At 38.6% G+C, this 22,114-nt stretch overlaps 1 protein-coding gene across 1 annotated transcript in view; it reads left to right on the plus strand.

The window, feature by feature from the left end:
• LOC134539669 (paired box protein Pax-6-like) overlaps positions 1 to 22,114 on the plus strand; it is a 247,352-nt gene that overhangs the window by 46,815 nt on the left and 178,423 nt on the right. Inside the window, exons 3-4 of the mRNA XM_063381856.1 lie at positions 16,916 to 17,252; positions 20,086 to 20,266. Coding sequence (XP_063237926.1) covers positions 16,916 to 17,252; positions 20,086 to 20,266 — 518 coding nt within the window. The remainder of the gene's footprint in view (positions 1 to 16,915; positions 17,253 to 20,085; positions 20,267 to 22,114) is intronic.

Below are 22,114 nucleotides of genomic sequence, written 5' to 3' on the forward strand. Positions count from 1 at the left end.
TGACCTGGAAAGGAACAAATCCCCTGTAACTTCACTTTGAACTCAACATGTTCCCGCGTCGCTTCACTCGGGCTTGCCGCTGGGGAGAGATTGGGGAAAGGAGGAGAATTAAAGCGGTGATGGGGGTAGTTTTCTGCAACCCATAGACTCAGCGTTGCCAAAAATAAAGTTCAACACTGAGCCAGGGCAGTGAGCTAACCCTATCTATCCCCCCTCCCCCTTAATTTCCAACTTTAGGACAGACCATTCACTAAGTAAACTATTTCTTCGATAAAAACAAATATTAGTCTGTATAGGAACGGTAAAACGAATACTTTTACTTGTAACTTGGCTTTACGTGTGTGCAGAATACTGGTCCCTGTGTACCTAACTAAATAGTTCATTTGTGTCAGTAAAAATAAATTTTTACTATAGAATACTCGTTCAAATAAACGGTTTCTATTTTACCACGCGGAAGCAATCTGTCGTTTAGCAATACAATATTTTCTCTGCGTGCACTAAATGTACGGTGTACAAATGTATAAATCTCAGGTTCATATAAAAAACATAACCCGCAGAAAGGAGTTAAGACATCGGAGAGTGCGCAGGGCGTCTGCAAATATCTGGTAAAACAATAACTGGGATTTCTTAAAAATATATTATTATAAGCTTCTACATTACAAAGTATTTTTTTTACCTACAATAAACAAAAATAAACACAATACGAAAAAAATCTAATTTTTGCAGGAAAATGCCGAATTTAATGTTAAAACCTCAAAATTTTCATACATAATTTCCAAATGATTTAAGACGACAGTCTCGCTACTATTTTTATTTAATGTGTGACTGTGAATTAGGGTGAGGCGTCAAGAAACATAATGCAAATGATCAATAGGCTGAAAAAAATATTAAAGTTAAAGTTACTTAACTTCCAGCACCGGTACTGAATGTAGTAGGTAACTGCTCCCTGATGATGGCGACTGCAATGTCGAGCGAAACGTCTGTGAATTATTCGCCAAGGACACGGCTGCAACCCAGAAGCCAAGCTACTGTTGAATGTTCTGTTATATTTTCTATGGTTTAAAAGATTATACTTGAAAAAAAAAACAATTAAAATATAATTTTCGTAAGAAATACTCAGTATTATCTCGAGAAAAAAAATAACGTATTTCATATATGCGAAAATAACCATAGACGTGTGTTGTACGGAGCTTGTAGTACAACAAACAGTTTCTTGGCAGCTGGTTTCCAAAGGCATCTTCTGTGGGAGTGCAGAGAAGGGAGAGAGCCTTCAGCGAACTGCGCCGGCGCTGACTACAGGGGTGCCCCCCTGTCGAACACAAGCGCCGCTGTCGTCGATAGCGCAGGCGTCGTCCGACTCTTCCCCCCCCCCTCCCCCTCTATTCACCCCTTCCCGAACGCGCGCCGGCCAATGGCAGCTCTTCGCCGTCCGAAACATCTCTCCCTCCCCCTCCCTTTTCCTCATCATATTCCTTTCTGCTGCGCTGCTCTTTTCGCGCTTCGTCAGGAGACGGCATGCCGTGAATTGTTTGGTACACGAAATAAGGTAGCTTGGCTTCTTCTGGGTTGAAGCCGCGTACCTTGGAGAATAGTTCACCGACGTTTCGGTCGACATTGCAGTCGCCATCATCAGGCAATGTCGACCGAAACGTCGGGGAATTAATTATTCGCCAAGGACGCGGCTGCAACCCAGAAGACAAGCTACTTCCCGACAATGGCCGTGAAAGCCTGCGAACATTATCGGCACACAAATGTTTCTTATCAAATATATTTACTCGTCGTTGTTTTCGAGCTTTGAAATTCAGCATGTCCATTTAAACAATGTCCCAGTAATAACATTTTTAATTGTATTCAACTGCTAAGCGTTGTAAGAGTTTTGGTTCAAGGACACAACTAAAGAGTAACTCAAAAGTGCTTGCTCGAGTACTGTTTTGTTGTTTGTTCTTGCTTGCAGCGCCAAAATGGCGACTCCTGAGCGTGAAGCGTTTTGTGTTCTGAAATGTTCCTAAAAGTGAATTTGTAATCTCGGTGTTCAACTTGCGCGTTTCGTTTAAAGTAAAACTGTCGAAGCCCCTGACCTTTTGATTGGTCGTAATGGTCGAGACGACAGAGCTCTTTATTCACCGGCCTCCACGTTCACCTGTCACAACGCCATACGATTTTTTTTCCTTTGGGGCTTTAAAAAAGATCGAGTTTACGTTCCGCCGCTACCTAATTATTCGCCAGAGTCGAGACATAGACTATTATTGCTTCCATTACTCCGGACATGTTAACCAAAGTGTGGGAAGAATCGGACTTTAGGTTGGATGTGTTGTGCCTTATAACTAAAGGTGCACACATTGAAAATTTTTAAGAAAAACTAGGTTAGTTTACCTTTAATTGGATGTATGATTTATTGTAAATAGTCTAAATTAAACTGTTATTACATACTTTTGGAACTGGGAAATTATTTTATAGACACCTTTTATCGCGCACGAGATGTCTGTTGTCAACAATCGCGGGTTTTTCCCCCTACGTAATTAGATAATATTTACTTCACTGTTAAAATTTTTTCTCCTTAAATTTACGGATAATGTTGGTACCAAATTATCCAAGGATTTTAGAAATTTAGATTATCTTAATTAAAATACGGGAATAACCTTGGTATAGTATAAAAAACATTCAAAAACTTGATAAGACTCCTACAAAATTACTCTCATTTCTTCTACGTGTGTTCTTACCCCATGAACAGAACTCGGAACTCTAAATACAGCGTATTTATTACGAATATACAGCTAGCTGAAATTACGAAGAACTTTTTATTTATTTAAAGGTAAATTCTTTGTCAGAAAGCCCATAAATCTACCGTAATTTCCAAGAGTGTAAAAATCTTTAGAAAAAGTTTAAGAGGAAACATGAAATGTAAGAGAGCTATTTTATAGGAAAAACCCTCTGATAATAACTATGACAAGAAAATGAAATAAGCAAAATTATATGTGATACCAAAACTTAAGGACGAGAGTTAGGAACAAAAATTTAATGATTAAAAAAAGTTTTATGGTCATGACTATATTTTATCGTTTGATATTGAAAGTTTTAATTTTTTAGGGAACATATCAGACATTAATTACAGATTTTAAAAGCCCATGGCATAGTGTCCACTAGCAGTATTTAGTACACTGGTGGTAATTTCACAAAAAATAATAAAATTTATTCGATACCAAACGCTAGTTACTTCTCAGGAGAAACAATTTGTAGAAGCCAGTCAATATGAACTTCAGGCATTCAATTAAATTATGAACTGTAATTTAAGACACTTTTCACCTCACCATCGCCACATGTCAATTCCAGAAACATTGACTTATCACTAGAGACCGGACAAATTAGCGGATTCATTTCGTGATAGGCTAGTATCTAAAAACGTTTGCCTTTTTACTGCATCATTGATTGGGCCACAGTTTATCTGAATGATACTCGGCCAATGAAAAACCTTTAACAAAAGAAGTTTCGAATCACTAGCGTCCCAGTTAACAGGTAACACGAGTCAGTAGCCAATGAGCAAATGTAATTTTCCCGCGTGCATAGAGAATCATGGAGTATATCCTACAGGTCATTGAAATCGCGAATTCTTCCGGTCTCTACTTATCACGCCTGATAATTATAGTCACGATTACTTAGCGGATTCATTGAGTAGCATAGTAGACTTTAAACACGTGTACATCTATGCTTCACGTTGATGATTGTACTACAGTGCTGTTGATGACTTTGAGCCAGTTACAAATAAGGAGAAATTGCTACCGAATCACTAGAAGCAATATTATATGGTGAATAGCGATAAAACATAAACAATAGTGAAATTGAAGACAATACACCACCAAACACCGGATTACAAAACAAAACACAAAATGCAGCGGAATTCATCGCATAACTAATATTGCCAGCTAAAATAGAGAATTGATTTCATTAATCTTTAATTTAGGGTATTATGTACTAAGTAAAAACTTATTTATTTCCTATATATTATATTTAAAAGTAAAGTAAATTTAAAGACGTATATAGCTGATACCTTTAGACATTGCTAAAGGCTTACAGAGAAACATGTGGTTTTGGGTATTTAACATTGAATTTTTTATTAATTTTAATAGTATTGAAATAATAAGACCGTCACAAAAAGTAAAAATTCAAAATTTAAAATATATTGAACTTTCTCATGAACTAAGAAAAATTGAAAAATTACAGAAGAATTTTGAAGGTTTTGATTGTAGTTTTATTCCTTACTCTTATCAATATATTTCATTTTAAACATCTTACCACAAATTTTTGTAGCAGTTGATCAACATTATTAAGTGCTTGATGTATAATTATTATTACATATGTTTAATCTTTAATGACAACAAAGTCGAAATTCACTTTTTTTTTAAATGACAAAATTTACATATTCATCCAACCACAATATCTTGGCTCTAACAATCACGTGTAAGGACGTGATCTTGTAAACGACCAATGAGCACCTTAAAAAAAAAAAAAAGACGGCTTTAGTATGCATATGAAAGATGTGGAGTGAAGTGAATCCGCGAAATATATGATGATGGTTAGTAAGAACGTGTTACAATTTACCTCGTTGAACATAGCCAGTTACACGAAACACGGTTTACTATTCAAAAATGCAAGCAATGTTTTGGGAATATAACCAATATGGCACAACAATTAGCTTCACACACACACACACATACACCATGTAATCACGCAAACGTGGCCACCCCGTGTGGTCTGTTTCGGAAGATATCCACGCCACACCCAGGCTTGCCAACTCCAGAATCCTCATCTGAATGAAAATATTTCCATCGCGCAAAAGGCGACAAAGAGGAATAAGAAGAATCGTCGGGAATCCAACAAGGCGCGGAGAAACGGACGTTGCTGCGGCGATTGTCTGCGCGTTTCCACCGAGCAATTTTTCCTTTTTTTTTATTTCTCTCTCTCGTACCAGGAGCATATTATATTTCCTCCCGGGAGGAACGGTGAAAGAGTTTGAGGGGGGGGGGGGGGGTGTTCGCAACGAAATGAAATCTTTTTTCCGGGAGCATAGAGCGACGACGCGGCAGCCCTTCCTAACCGTTCGCCGTCGCTGCTGCTACTGCTGCTACTACTGCTGCTGCTGCTTCTGCTGCTGATGTAAAATTATTTTCCATTTTCAAACGCCGGGAATTGGATTTAATCTGTGTCCCGTTTCGCGCTCCGCCGAGCGGAAGCTTTCGCTCGTCATGCAGATTAACGCAGAATTACAAAAAGCCGACAAGCACTACAGTCATAGGGACTTTATACCACCACCCCCCTCTCCCCCTCCACCCTTCTCCCCATTCCCATTACCACCTTCACCCATCCGCCCCTCAACCCATCACGTTATACAACCCCCCCCCCCCCAACCTTTTTTCCCTTTAACACCCCCTGTTTCAACCCCTTGCTCCCTCCTACTACTACCCCCTATGCAAGCGTACACACACATATATACATTGTCCCGCCGACACTACTATCCTCATACCCTACGCATGTTATATTTTTGCATCGCTTCAACCCCCCTTCACCACCATTTTCGTAACACAAACTCTTCCGTCTCTTTCCATGTTTCTATACCTTTCTCTCTCTTCCCCTCTCCTGCCCGCGTGGCGGAAAATCGCCTATTTGTTTTTTTTTTTCTCTCCCTCTCTCTCTCCACCTCTCTTTCAGCCCCAGGCCTACACCTGAGTGTTGGTAAAAAGTCTTTTCTCCGCTTCTTTCACTGATCCACTCTAGATTCACGCTGGCTTTTCCTCCCACACAATTTTATTCCTTCTTCTCCACCCCCTTCACCTTTAAATTATTTCTTCCTTTTTTTATTCTCTTGTAATGTATTTCTTTCTCTTTAACGATATTCACTGAGATCCTATAGAATTTTACTTTTTTTTGCAATCTCTAATTGAGTTGTTGACGTTCGTTTTGTTTACCCCCGCATAATCACGAAATCATATTCAGAAAAAAAATTGCTTTTGTTTTTAAAGTATCATAGGAAGAGAACTAATTAGAAAAATATTTCTTGCATAAATAGGTAATAGCTAATCCTAGCCAGGTTTCCGTTATCAACTTACTGTATGTATTAAAAATAAACGTGATTCTTTTTTCCTTTTTTAAAATAATATATTCGAGCTTGATGATGAAATTATAGTCACGCATTATTTTCCTTTCACGCCATCAAGTTTCCAAAAAAGTTAATTTTTTATACTGTCTTAGATTGCTGCACATACATTTAAACGTAAACTGAAAAAAATAGGGAAAATGTATTTAATAAATGTGAGGTCCACGTAATGCAACAAAGTCGTGCAATGTTTGCATTAAGCATCCTTGTATTCTTAGCACTGAAATATACACATTAGAAAGTGTGCTCTCTTGTTGTTAAAGAATAGAATGTTATATGGTAGGACGATAACTTAACTATTTGAAGTACTGGGTATGCCCGGGTAAGAATCCGAACCCAGTATTACTGCGAAAACTATTCTGTAGTGAAACAGTTGTTTTCATGTAAACGTACAAATGTAAAAATATCTGTAATTTTACATAATGTATCTAGTGAATAAATTCATACGATTCTGTAAGTACATTTACACCATTATATATAGTAGGTCTATGCATAATATATTTAATAATACGCTTAGCATTTATGTCTGATACAAATATGCATTTGCATATGTTATAAGCAAATGTATAACATATGCATTACCTATGCATATTCATAAAAATTATATAGATATGCTAAGCATGTGTATTATTTTAAGTATCCATACTTTAAGACAAAATATATATGCAAATATGTGTATAAATGTATTCACTATGCTGGATTTTGGTAAACTTGCTTTGGTTTCCTCCGTGTGCTCCAGGTTATAATTTTGAAACTATCAGGTAGTAATTCATTAGCAGCTCGGCACACAACTGCTCACATTCTGTTCCTTCGAGCTGCTTCTTGTTTATCCAAACATTTGTATTCTAGAGAAGTTTCACATTTTCATAGTTGTTATTTTGTGTTCCTTAATTTAAAAAAAAAGAGAATAAAGAGGTAAATTTCACAGCATTCTAAGAATGGTTACAGTGATAATATTGCGTCTGGACAAATAAATTAATCAAAATTACTATGTCTGTGATATTTTATCACGTATTAAATACTGTTTCTGTTATCAAATTAGACAAGTACCTATCCAAATGAAATACGTTAAAAAATTTTCTGTCAATGCTAAACTGTTTGTGCTATCCGTCTTGAAATTCTAAATCAATTTTTAGGTCGTTACCCCAGGATTAATTACGTCATCATTGTATTGTAAAATTTCAAACGGTTCAGAATATATAGGCCTATTTGATTCATGCACCAAAAATAAGTCAAGCATTTTTACTTATTTTTTGATTGCAAAGTTAAAAAAAAATACTACTGATTTCTAAACTAACAAAAGATTCCCACATAATAACTAAAACAACGAATGACTATTGATTTGTAAGTTTGATAAATAAAAACCTTTGTAGTAAAATTGAGAGGCTGTGTATCTGAAATATTTTTCAATAATTAATTTTTATTTAAATATTTAAAAATAAGTTAATTTTTTTCAACTTGGGGTTAAATAGTTGAATTATTAGGTACTCGTAGCACTTTATGAGTTAGTTATTTCGTCAATTTGTTTGTTGTTGCACCGGTACGTCAAACAAAGCAATTATTTGAAACAACACAAACACAAGGTAATTATTAAAAGCCACAATACCAATGCCACAGATTACTATCATATTTTTGACTCTAAACGTAAAAAAAATAACTATATAAAAATATTTAAGCGAGTCTTTCGGTACTCAACACAAGCTTCACTTCCAGTTCGGACAGACATCGTGACGTCACTTACGTGGGATAGTCCGCATCAGTACATAGTACATACTCCAGGCGAACTTCTGCACCCTGAAAACCGAAAAACAGATAGACGTAAAAAAAAAAAAAAGACTCGAATTCGTTTTGAATTTCGTCGGCTGTGCGACCGCGCGCGGCGATGCTAGTCATCCGGGGGTGACAATCCCCTGTCGTCCTTCTTCCGTCCTTCCTTCTTTCCTCTTTCTCTCTCTCTCTCCCTCCTGCCCCGCGGCTCTCTCTCTCTCTCTCATTCGTTGACATGGTAACCCTTTAGTTTCCAGCGCCCGCGCCTCAAATTGCATCAGCTTTAACATTACATGGGGAATTGAAGACGTACTGAGTCGTGAAGAAGGTTACGGGAGGAGAGGGGACAGAGAAGGAGATAGTTAAGGAAAGTAAAGGAGGGGAATAAGGGGACGGAGGGGTGGAAAGGGTTGAAGTTCACGTCGGTAAACAGTTCGCGGACCGAGAGAGAAAGACTTCGAGCGTGGACCAGCGAAGGTAGGTAGTTAGTTTTGTGTTGTAGAAATCGGACGTGTGACTATGAGTGTAAGCTCATAACTTCAATGTGGTTTGCGAAGGCCAAACGAGCCAAAATGTTTTCCCTTTGATCCCGAATTCAATTATAATAAACATGTTCGTCTGAGTTCACGACATCGCATCACCACATACGAACATCGTTGACAACTACACATTGGCAGAATTGTTTGCGACTCTCGCAAGAAAGTGTTAGTTGATTCTGGCGTCAGTGTCGAGAAGAGAGCTTTTTTTTTAATGTACAGCTTTTAATCATTTAAAATTATGTTCTGTAAATTAATGACCTGTGAATTCACTTCGTAAGTACCTAAGTGGATTTTAATTCTCACTATTGATTTATAAACAAACCATTTCAACATAAAATAAAGTCCAACTAAAACAAAAATGCCAAAAAATTTTTATTAGCAATAATCAAAATATCGTTGATTTAATTTTAGATTTACTGTATAGAAATGCTTTTTATAAATTAAAATGCCCGTGTTCAGGCAAGTTGGAGGGCACCGAATTAACAGCAAACACAAATTTTCTTGTAGCGAAAATGATCATGTGAGGAGTTCTTCAGTAATCGCCAGAGATGTGTAACATATAACCTCGGTAACTCATGTTGCAAATACACTTACTATACGATATTCGGGCCTCGAACACGACATTTAACGTAGAATTCTTTGCAATAATACCGAGCGTGAAAAATATTGTAAAAATGTGTATTCAACTAAATTTATGGACGTGAATCACACGCAGTTTCCGCACCCGCCGCTAGAATTCGTTGATCAGAGCAGCTACATCGACTATTGAATCATTTGATAAGCAGACCGAAGGTTTAAGCTATATAATGAAACGGCTCTTATAGAAGCGAAAAAAATGACTTGAAAAAAAAAACCAAACTCTGGCTTGGACCTGATTTTCGACAAAGAATTTTATTAAAATACTGTCCATTTTGTTAAAATTCATAAAACAGTTAATAATATAAATTTACATTCGGATTTGTAAACTTTTGTTCGCGCCATCCGCCACAGGTGGCAGCACCGTGGTTACACATTTCCGTTCCACGCGGCTTCCGTTCCATTCACGAAATTACTCCTACCAAATGTTGAATGCGGAGAGCTAAGAAGTTACACATCTAAAAAGGCATAGCAAAGTAATCTAAAAGATTTTTCTTTTGTTCGTGCGAGAACGGACTTTGTTTGTCTGCCTGCTTATAATCTGTCTTTTCGTTGCCAGCCCACTGTGTTAGTTATATTACTTTTCATGACTAAGTTCCTTCAACGTAATTCTTGTGCTGTCTGATATTTAGAAGTTGAACAATTTTTTTTTTGACCGTGCTGTCGTCGTCGTGTTGTCCATAATACTGGTTCCATTTGTCCAACATCAGCTGATTCAATCTTGTTTTCTGTGAATTTTTATCATCATATTTTTTTCCCCCGGAATTTTTTCATGACAAACAATGGCGTATGTATAGGGACCGGAAAAATTCGCGGGTTCAATGACCTGTAGGATGAACTCCATACATATTTCAACGTACACTCGGTCAAATGCCACCCACTGGTTGGCTGCTGTCTTGTGAGACGTTCCAGCGTAGCAGCCTGTGATTCGATACAGCTTTGGTTTGGTGTTTCTCATTGGCCCAGAGTCATCCAGGTGAGTTGTGAACCAATAGCAGAGGCAGCACTGAGGTATAACGATTTGTATTTTAGCCTATCGCGAAATGAATTCGCGAATTTTTCCGGTCTCTACGTATGTACGCAAAACTGCATTAAACCAAATTTCTTTAGATTTACGCTGTATGGGGTTGGTAGTGTTTTTGAATCGTTAGTGACCGATTTCAGAGAGAGAGAGAGAGAGAGAGAGAGAGAGAGAGAGAGGGAGGGAAAAGGGGGGGGGGGAAGGAAGGTAATTATGTTCGAGCTGGAAGTGAAATCTCTGTTGACTCGCACAGCCGTTGCCTCGGAGGGCAGGTGGGCGTGGCTACCTGCCGCGGACAGCCTGGGGCGGAGCTACGGGTCGGCACGCGACCCTGGATGTCGACGCCGGTTAAACGTTCGATCTCTCGAAGACGAACATCGCGCGCGCCCCAACATTGACTCCCCCCCTCCGGGTACGTTTAGAACCAGGGGTAGCCAACCTTTAAAGGGCCGCGTTTGGAAACCTTAGACACGATTAGATAACAGGCCAGCTTCCATTCAATCGTGAGGACTGAACAGAGGTACCGGCAAAGAAATAATATGCGTTTTTGACGTGAAAGTTCTTTGTTGAGTGGGGCTAAAAATTTTTTTTCGAGCGTTACGAAAAATTCCGATCGCGTGAGGGGAATAGTTAGACACGTGGTGGGGGAACCGGTAGAGGAGAGTACGTCAGCGGAAGACCTAAGTATGATTTATGCTAGTTGTAACGACCGGAACGGGAGACGGCAGGGGAGAGGTACAAATGACCCAGCGGTGATGCTAACGGAATTCTCGTAACGCTGCTTGTGTTCGTCTGCTCCTCAGTTTTTCGTAACGGCTAACGATTGAAACCACCATATTTATTTAATTTGATTTAAAGTATCTATAATTTATTTACTCGTGTGTAAAATAGTAATGATTTATGTAATTAACTTAATAAGTATTATTCATTTTTTTGTGAATAGTATGATTGAAAAGTTAGCTTTATAAGTGTAATTTATTTTTGGTATGTGAAAACTGTGATTTTAAATGTCGAAAGAAATTACATACTTGTGACATTGACATTATAAGAGTAATTTAGGTTCGATATGAGTTTTTTTGTTCTTTCATTTTATTCAGCTAGAGATCGTGATTTAACATCATGCTTAAAAATAAAAAAAGAGGCAGAAGCAGATAAGAGGTATTATCAAAGGCAACGTGGGAATAAACCGCCAAAAGAAGAGCAAAAAAGTGCCAGTTAACGGGTGCGAGAGTACAGGGCGCGAGAAAAGGAATTATTTCATTTGATGTCATACCCGCATCCTTACTTTTCCCAATTATTATCTCTTGTTGAATAAAAAATACTAATAATTTATGTCTATCTATACCTAATAAGCAAGAAGTTTCACTTCTGTCTCTCGTGAACTTAACGCACACATTTTTTTTCTAAAAGGTTATTTTTACCATTTTAATTGCAAGTATATATTTTTTAAAGGTTACGTACGATAAGTTTACGTGATAACGTCATAAGAAAACATTGATGAAAAATTGCATAATTTTTAATTTTTAAGTAAGTATTATTTACAGTTATTGCAAATTTATTTTAAATAATTTGTTTAAATATAATCACGAACAATTAGTTTAAAAGCCCGCCTTAACCTGTTTGATATTGTAGAAGATTTTCTCGCACGGTGGTTGGCCGGTTCTTGCACGCTCGGCTCAGGCGGAGCGTGAAAATTTTTCGTGCGTGCAGCCCACGTTCGTCGATTTATAAGACGTTATCACGTCAAAAAAAAGCTATCATAACCAGAAAAATTGAATTTGGAAGAGAACGACTCTAGATTGTCAATTATTTTGTGATTAATATTTAACAAATGGCAAGAAGAAGAAAACGAACTAAAACATATTGAAATAAACAATGTTGTCAAATAATATATTTGAACAAGCTATTAAATATTTTTCGCCATTTATCTTGAGGTTTCTAATATATATTTATTTTTTGTTTCAAAGAGCTTTTGCGGGTCTCAAAAAGGTGGCCGGTGTACACCCCTGGTACGGAGCGCAGGCAAGAGAATGGGAGTGACGGGCAGGCGGCAAGAACGGCCCAGGGCTAGGACTACCTACCCCCCTCCTTTCGCCACCAACACACACTCTCCTCTCTTGAAGGATTATCCCGCGCGAATCCTGTTGTTGGAGGGCTAGGGAGGGGGTGTTGTGTAGGGAAGCCGCTGAAACGCGCGCGTGCTACTCTGTGTGTGTGTGTGTGTGTTCGAGGGGGGTAACACGAGCCGTATCGCTTACGTAGTGGTTCCTTGCTCCTTTCTCCTCATACGTTCCCCATTAGCGGCACCACCTTTAGTTCGGCTCCGGCGCAAATTTACTTCTACAAGGTTTAAAAAAGAAACCTACTACAAAGGTGTGTGTGTGTGTGTGTGTGTGTGTGTGCATGTATATATATGTATACTGCAACTTTCTTACCAACATGACTGAAACGGGTTTTCTTTGCCGCTTCGTTTTCGGGTATGAAGTACAATATTCGCGTGCATACCGTGAGATTACAGAGGCGCATTATGTGCCCAGAGCGTAGAGGCGAAGAGGCAGGTGTTGCATAAGCCAGTATAGTCCTTAACGCCCTAGCTTGTGCGGCCCTGTCCTACAAGCTCAGTTTTATTCTCAATTTCTTGCCATTACTTTCAATAAAGGGATTTTTTCCTGTGAGACTTACTCATTGCATTTGTCTTTGGGTAGCAAATTTTTCTCACCCACAGATAAAAAAAACTTATCTAATCTAAGAAGAAATTTAAAATGAATATGAGCTATCGTGATGATTTTACAAGAGGCGAAAAAAAAAGCCCCTCCGATAATAGCAGTCACAAAAAAAAAAAACGAAACGTATTACGCGTGAGACCAAATACAAAGAATACTTATATATATATATATATATATATATATATATATATATATATATATATATATATATATAACATATATATTTTTTGTGACTGCTATTATCGAAGGGGCTTTTTTTTCGCCTCTTGTAAAATCATCACGATAGCTCATATTCATTTTAAATTTCTTCTTAGATTAGATAAGTTTTTTTTATCTGTGGGTGAGAAAAATTTGCTACCCAAAGACAAATGCAATGAGTAAGTCTCACAGGAAAAAATCCCTTTATTGAAAGTAACGGCAAGAAATTGAGAATAAAACTGAGCTTGTAGGGACAGGGCCGCACGTGCTAGGGCGTTAAGGACTATACTGGCTTATGCAACACCTGCCTCTTCGCCTCTACGCTCTGGGCACATAACGCGCCTCTGTAATCTCACTGCATGCACGCGAATATTGTACTTCATACCCGAAAACGACGCGGTAAAGAAAACCCGTTTCAGTCATGTTGGTAAGAAAGTTGCAGTGGTCCTTAAATCCTGTGGATGACGTAGTAGGCCTTTTAACTGGAGTTAACAAGGGCGTAAGGCTAAAATTGTATTTATTTAATTATTTCTTGTACTCACCAACATACATTATTCAAAACAGTTCGGCACTATACAGATTCCTTCCAAGGAATTCTAGTGCTGTTTGATATTTAAGTTTGAATGTGCTGTCGTTGGTGTGTTGTCCATTATGCCTGTTTAATTTCATCGTTGGGTTTATTTGTTAAACATCAGCTGATTTAGGCTTGTTTTCTGTGGGTTTATGTTGTCATTTTTATTTCTTATTTTGCATTTTCTGAATTTTTCCAATGGCAAACAGTGCAAAACTGCAATGGCGTATGTCCAAGAAATTGTATTTAATGACACATATGTTAGTTTGAAAGCGGCTAAACTTGTTTTTCAAAATAATTTCTCATATAAAAATGTCTGTGACGAACAGGAATGGCCTTGAAATTTATATCTACTTCATTAACATAAAACTTAAGAGGTCATCACTCAGATCCTGTAGTTAATCACTACACGACAGATGCATAAAAATAGCGTCACGTTTATCCTTTTCGGAATAAATTCAGCATTACCAAATAAATTTGAAATTTTGTATGCTGTACTTACTCTAGTACCTCTTATCAACTACTAAATGCAGGAAAACACACTTTCGCAGTGCTTTAAATAGGGTCAATAAAATGAGTTACAAATAAACGAAACATGCATTAACTGAATATAATTTAAATCTTAAAAAAATATATATATTTTTTAATTTAAAAAGCAAATTTTTTAATGAAAATATGTATTTCTTATTGCTCTACTAGTATTTAAAGCGGAATTATTCATGAAACGGACGCACTGTGAGAATACCTACATGTTGTTTACTTCATACACTCTCAATTACACTCGGATTGTTCATTGGTTGTAAAATAAATAACTAAATGTTTTTAAATCAAGATTTGTCAAGTTATTAATTCATATAGATATATACAACCCATATATTTATTTATATATACAAATTTTGTCCAGCAAATTAAGTGATAAACTCTAAATTCACTGTGACAACAACATAATGTGTGTTTCTTTAATGCAAATTAATATTATTTTATTTTACAAATTTTTCCAAGTTTATGGTAGTTCTGCATTTGTATGGTATACTTTATCATTACTGGCATAACTTTACGGCATCTATGTGTTATTCATTTGTGTACTATTTTAAGTTAACTTTTTCAATCATTTGCAGAATGGAGAATAAATATCACAAAATAAGCTTAGTTGTAACTAAAATGTAATTTTGCAGTTAAATATTTTTTTGTGATGTTGTAGCTGGAAAAAAATTTTATTGCATTTATTTTCACTTGGATATGAATTTATTTCAGGTAATTCAAAAGATTCATTTCATACTATATAGAGTGAAGATTACTTATTTATTGATCTTGCAGTGAGAGGAAACGTTATTGTGGCTTACAGCTACAGTTTTCTGTAACTTTGTTTTTTTGTAATTGAAAAAGTTACCTAAATAATAAATACACTTTATTTTCTTAAATATTATCGTATGTGAAATGATAGTGCTTACTAAATAAGTTTTATTTTTTATTTGTATTTCGCATTGTCATTTCGAATTAAATTGAATAACTTACCCATCCTTATGTTTCACCTCAATTTTTTTATGACTGAAATGAAATTTTTCATAACTAATGAAGTATTTTCTTTGTGGGTCACTATGCTATTCATAACATAAAGATTAACTTTTAAAATGATTAAAAAGAGAAAAAACTTCTTTACTGCTGTAGATGATATCGCAAAGTTGGGTGAGTTATTGAAATTACTATATTTTAAAAACTTTTGTAAAGTGTTAAAAATGTAATGTGTGAACTGTTTATTTAGTGATATATAGTATTATATGTGGTAATGCTTCCTTTGTATTTGTCGTGAGGGTGCTTGCGAATATTTGTTTAGCTTGGGCTGTTACTTAAAAACGATTTATGAATAATGGCATTCAAATTTTGAAAACGTTCGTGATTCACCGTACAATAAATAAGGCACATAGAAAAATATTTTCTAATAATAAGAGAAAGAAGAGGTTGCAGTGGATGTCAGACTATATGTGCACAAAACATTACAGCGATAAATAATTTTCTCTGCTAATCATGTATCAATTCTTTTTTAAAATCTTACAAGACTGTCGAGTTGTCAAGGGAGGGGAGAAAAACAGAGAGCATTGTTTATGGCAAGTTGTGCGGCGCATTTGGACGACTGCAAAGTCTGAATGTCCACTGTAGCACCTATCTTGCACAAAGCATAGCCTCTTGTACAAGCATTATTATCTTGAAGACTGTAGCTCGTCTCATATTTTACATGAGAATTTCTCGTTCTGCGATGTTGCAGCAGAGTGGCGCATTCTAAGGCCGAAAAAATTTGAATGTTCGCTTCAGCTCCTTATCTTGTACCAAGTGTAGCTCGGGTCACTCGTTATCTTGAAGAGCGTAGCTCTGTTCACTGGTTACCTTGAAGAGTGTAGCTCGGTTCACTGGTTACCTTGAAGAGTGTAGCTCGGTTCACCAGTTACCTTGAAGAGTGTAGCTCGGTTCACCGGTTACCTTGAAGAGTGTAGCTCGGTTGACTGGTTACCTTGAAGAGTGTAGCTCGGTTCACCGGTAACCTTGAAGAGTGTAGCTCGGTTGACTGGTTATATTGAAGAGTGTAGCTCGGTTCATTGGTTATCTTGAAGAGTGTAGCTCGGGTCACTCGCTACCTTGAAGAGTGTAGCTCGGTTCACCGGTTACCTTGAAGAGTGTAGCTCGGTTGACTGGTTACCTTGAAGAGTGTAGCTCGGTTCACCGGTAACCTTGAAGAGTGTAGCTCGGTTGACTGGTTATCTTGAAGAGTGTAGCTCGGTTCATTGGTTATCTTGAAGAGTGTAGCTCAGGTCACTCGCTACCTTGAAGAGTGTAGCTCGGTTCACCGGTTACCTTGAAGAGTGTAGCTCGGTTGACTGGTTACCTTGAAGAGTGTAGCTCGGTTCACCGGTAACCTTGAAGAGTGTAGCTCGGTTCATTGGTTATCTTGAAGAGTGTAGCTCGGTTCATTGTTTATCTTGAAGAGTGTAGCTCGGGTCACTCGCTACCTTGAAGAGTGTAGCTCTGTTCACCGGTTACCTTGAAGAGTGTAGCTCGGTTCATTGGTTATCTTGAAGAGTGTAGCTCGGTTCATTGGTTATCTTGAAGAGTGTAGCTCGGGTCACTCGCTACCTTGAAGAGTGTAGCTCTGTTCACCGGTTACCTTGAAGAGTGTAGCTCGGTTCATTGGTTATCTTGAAGAGTGTAGTTCTATTCACCGGTTATCTTGAAGAGTGTAGCTCGGGTAACTCGCTACCTTGAAGAGTGTAGCTCTGTTCGCCGGTTAGACTGGACAGAGCGTGGCTCGGTTCGCAGGCTCCCTCACGACGGCGCCACGGAAGCCCCCGCCGGACCTGTGTGTGTCATGTTCTGTTCTTGCTTGTGCCGCAGAGGACGACCACCTACCGCACCACCACCACCACCACCACCACCACCCTCCCCCTCAGCACGTAGCCGCTAGCGCGATCTTTGGGTGCTCTGCCGCAGGGCACAGCGGCATCAACCAGCTGGGCGGGGTGTATGTGAACGGCCGGCCGTTGCCGGACAGCACGCGGCAGAAGATCGTGGAGCTGGCTCACTCGGGAGCGCGGCCCTGCGACATCTCGCGCATCCTGCAGGTGTCCAACGGCTGCGTGTCCAAGATCCTGGGCAGGTTGGTCCTCCCCGCCCTCCTCCGGATCTTCCTCGTAGTGTGATCTGTGCCCCACTCGTCAGTTCCCCAACCGCAGCATCAAAGATCCTGGGCAGGTTGATCCTCCCCGCCTTCCTCCTGTGACTTGTGCCCCGCTCGTCAGTTTCCCAACCGCAGCATCACGTGGTGATTCCTTGCGGGCACTCTCAACCACGTCAGCAACACACTGTACTTCTTACAAAGAAAATACTTGGAAACCCAGGCAGAGTTTTTTAAAATTGTCAATGGTAGAAAGCTATGCCTTGAAATTTTTAAAAGTGATATCGTTGGCAAAATTAGTTTCTAAGGACCATCCTTGCGAAATTACCAAAAAACATTCCACTGTGGAGCGGGAAAAAAATGATCGATAGACCATTTGGTACTGCTACACTTTTTCAGAACTGTCGAATTTAATTTAAGAACAAGTTACATGGAACTGACCATCAGCAAGGATCGTCCGGTCCTAACGAAAACAATTCCACTTCTTCGAGCACAACATGTCTGCACATGTCAGTTTTGCCTTTGTCACGCAACTAGTGTCAAACTCGACAGTTATCAAACGTAGTACCAGAGATAACTATTTCCCAAATCAATAACACAATTTATTTCTGAAAACTTTTTTTCCAACAAATATCAATATTTTATATGTTTCATAATTTAATATTTCTGTTCTTTGATTTGTTTTTTGTTTACATAAATAACAGTGGCAGGAGGAATCATAGATCATGGGCACTCCTTTTGAGAACAAAGATTTGAAACACTAATGCTACACTGACTGTGAACCATGAGCGTCCGATCCTTCCCAATTATTCCCTAAATTTCCTCGAGCACAACATGTATGACTACCATGTCTTTTCCATGCAACTTCTATCAAATTTGACAATTAGCAAATTACAAATGTATTTTTATTTAGTTTATAATGTAATGAAATAGAGTTTATATCAATTTTAATTTTGTCTTTAGTCACTTTTATATCATATATAAGTGTCCAGTTTTTTTTTAGTAAGAAATTATAATATAATCAATGAGCCATCTTTGAAAAATTTGTAATAGTTAAAAATACACATTAAGAATAGTAAACGTAATGTACGATATTCTATTATTTTAGTTTTTTATAATTTTTTAATTATTCGAATACAGAATGGCCATAAGAGAATGTCCCAGTTTCAGTGGTATATTATAACAGCTTAATTTAGACTTTTTACAAATAATCATACAAAAAAAGGAAGGTACTAACTTTTTTTTTTTTAAATATTCAATATTCGCACCTTTATTTATACGGCACACATCCACCTTAAACCCCAATTCTTCTCACACTTTGGTTAACAAATCCCGAGTAATGGAAACAAAAGCTTTTTCAATTCTGTCTCTCAAATCTGGCAAATTATTAGGTAGTGACGGAATGTAGACACGATCTTTTATATAGCCCCCCCAAAAAAAATTCGCATGGCGTTATGTCATGTGAACGTTGAAGACAGTGAAAAAATAGCTATGTCATCTCGACCATTACGACCGATCCAACGGTCAGGGACTTCGACGTTCGACCACTCTCGTACAAAGAGATAACAATGGTAAGGGGCTCCATCCTGTCGCCGAATAAATATTAAAGGTTCATCTTCTACTTATTGGGGAAAGAGCCATTCTTTCGCCCTGCAAGCGAGAAAACAACAAAGCAAGTATCCCGCATACACTTATTTAAAAGTGTTTGAGTTACTCTTTTATGTTGACCTATTAAAATTTATAATTGGGATATCCTTTTATGGGAATATTGTATAACGTTAAGATGTGTAGTGTTAATGTATAAGTAAATGTAATCAATTCAGTCTTCCTGCGATTAATTGCACGAAGGACGTACACCTGTGCGCTGAGAACCCGAGCACCATGCCCTCTGGTCCCGCAGGTAGTAGGAAACGGGGTCTATCAAGCCCCGGGAGATAGGTAGCTCCAAGCCTCCGACGTGGTCAGCAAGATAGCCGAGTACAATCGGGAGTGTACACCTGCGTGCTGAGAACACGAGCGCCATGCATGAACGCCCTCCCTCTGGTCCCGCAGGTACTACGAGACGGGGTCGATCAAGCCCCGGGCGATAGGCGGCTCCAAGCCGCGGGTGGCTACCTCCGGCGTGGTCAGCAAGATGGCCGAGTACGAGCGGGAGTGTACACCTGCGTGCTGAGAACACGAGCGCCATGCATGAACGCCCTCCCTCTGGTCCCGCAGGTACTACGAGACGGGGTCGATCAAGCCCCGGGCGATTCAGCAAGATGGCCGAGTACGAGCGGGAGTGTACACCTGCGTGCTGAGAACACGAGCGCCATGCATGAACGCCCTCCCTCTGGTCCCGCAGGTACTACGAGACGGGGTCTATCAAGCCCCGGGCGATAGGCGGCTCCAAGCCGCGGGTGGCCACCTCCGGCGTGGTCAGCAAGATGGCCGAGTACGAGCGGGAGTGTACACCTGCGTGCTGAGAACACGAGCGCCATGCATGAACGCCCTCCCTCTGGTCCCGCAGGTACTACGAGACGGGGTCTATCAAGCCCCGGGCGATAGGCGGCTCCAAGCCGCGGGTGGCCACCTCCGGCGTGGTCAGCAAGATGGCCGAGTACGAGCGGGAGTGTACACCTGCGTGCTGAGAACACGAGCGCCATGCATGAACGCCCTCCCTCTGGTCCCGCAGGTACTACGAGACGGGGTCTATCAAGCCTCGGGTGGCCACATCCGGCGTGGTCAGCAAGATAGCCGAGCACAAGCGGGAGTGTACACCTGCGTGCTGAGAACACGAGCGCCGTGCATGAACGCCCTCCCTCTGGTCCCGCAGGTACTACGAGACGGGGTCGATCAAGCCCCGGGCGATAGGCGGCTCCAAGCCGCGGGTGGCCACCTCCGGCGTGGTCAGCAAGATAGCCGAGTACAAGCGGGAGTGCCCATCGATATTCGCGTGGGAGATCCGAGACCGCCTGCTGTCCGAAGGCGTCTGCACCAACGACAATATTCCTAGCGTGAGTACCTTCACATCGTCCACCGAATGCTTTCCTGCTTTTCCAGCATGCTCATCACTTTTCTTTCATTTACTTAACCTTGAAAACTAAATTTTGGTCCTTGACATCCTTGAGATGTCCTTGATGTGAAAAGTTCAACACATAAACGAACCAATACATAACCCTAAAGAAGGAAATATAGATAACCATTACGTAAAAGACAACAAAATAGCAACAATAGAACCATTTTAATATATCACTTAGGAATAACAAATTGAGTAAACATAAATAGTTTAATACAAATGAGAATAACGAAACTTTAAACTGTGATAAAAATATTTTAAATAATAATTTAAAAGAACTTAAATTAGGTTAACAACTTTCAGATACAGACTCCACTTAGAAATACATACTAATGACTTATTATCCGAGAATAGAGAGCCATAACTGGGATTTGTGGAAGATGTGGATGTGGCCGAAAGTAAAACATTTTATACTTAACTCACATCTTAGGTCTAGGTTACATACAAGTTTGATAATAATTCTGTTAATGAGTTGAAATAATTTAAATTGAATCAGAATAATAAACAGATTCATGTTGCAACTAAACAATAATGTGTGTTACAGTTGCAATTATTGAATGAGATATTATGTTGCCAAATCCAGTAAGTTACAATTATTGTTGCAACTACGATTGTCATACATAACTGCTAATTTTACTTGTGAGAAAACTTATGAAAAAATGTTGAAAATGTCTTTCATCGTAACAACTTGTGAGTACAAGAGTCTATATTTTACAATTGTTAACAAGAGTTTTACCTTGGTGAAAATTGTCTCAGACCTTGAAATATTAATCTCACTTGAAGATGGATGCAACAAAGGCATGCCGAAACGTGGCATCAACCCAGAAGCAAAGAATTCATGAACGTGTTGGGAAAACAGTGGCAGTGTAAATAATAGGTTTCATAAGTGGCAATTTATTTCAAGAATTTCAGGGGCATATTTCAGAAAAGTACCGTTAAAACCTTTCACAATTATATTTACGTATAATACTAGTAAAGAATTATTCAGGGATTTTCGTAAATTTTATTATTATATCTTCGTTAATTTACGAGTGACTTACTTTCATTATGAATACGCAATAAGAAGCTTTTTAAATTAGCCAAACATTCAATGACTTGTTAAGTCTACAGCCAAAAAGATATCTCACTTTCTTCCATGGGCCTACTTACCCTGAATACAATCGAACTCGAAATTCTGAAGTCTGAATCCAGCCTAGTTTATATGAAGAATTAGTTATTTGAAATTATGCAGCACTCTTAGTAGAAAAGTTCGTAAATTTACTGTAATATCTAACACTGTATAAAATATTTATTTTGAATACCCCCAGGCAAAGAGGAAATCTAAGTTTTCTATCCTGGAAAATTGAAAACGCATTTTTTTACTATCTGCGTGCTATTGAGCAGGGTTGACATATGTGTACCCAACCCATGGGTTTGAAGTTGGGTTTTATTAATAAAACCCAGTTGAAATATATCCAGAGTTATTACTCACTTGAGTAATTTTTTAAATATTAACATCAATAAAAATTCAATTAAGTACAAAAATCAACATTTTTATTTCCAATTTAACAATGTAACATTATTATGTATCTACATACTTTGAAGATGCACACAAAAGTACAAAACACGGCTGATCTCAGTTTATCAAAACTAACCCCTTTAGAAACCCAGGTTTTAGCCAACCCTGCTCTTAAGTTATTTTTCGAAACCTGGAGTCAATTTTACAAAGATGCAAGAAAACACCAGAAATATCACGGATACTTTTGGTGACAAGTTAGGCGGTAAACATTTTTTTGGCGATCGGTTC

The sequence above is a fragment of the Bacillus rossius genome, chromosome 15 (genome assembly GCF_032445375.1).
Source record: "Bacillus rossius redtenbacheri isolate Brsri chromosome 15, Brsri_v3, whole genome shotgun sequence".
NCBI lineage: Eukaryota > Metazoa > Arthropoda > Insecta > Phasmatodea > Bacillidae > Bacillus > Bacillus rossius.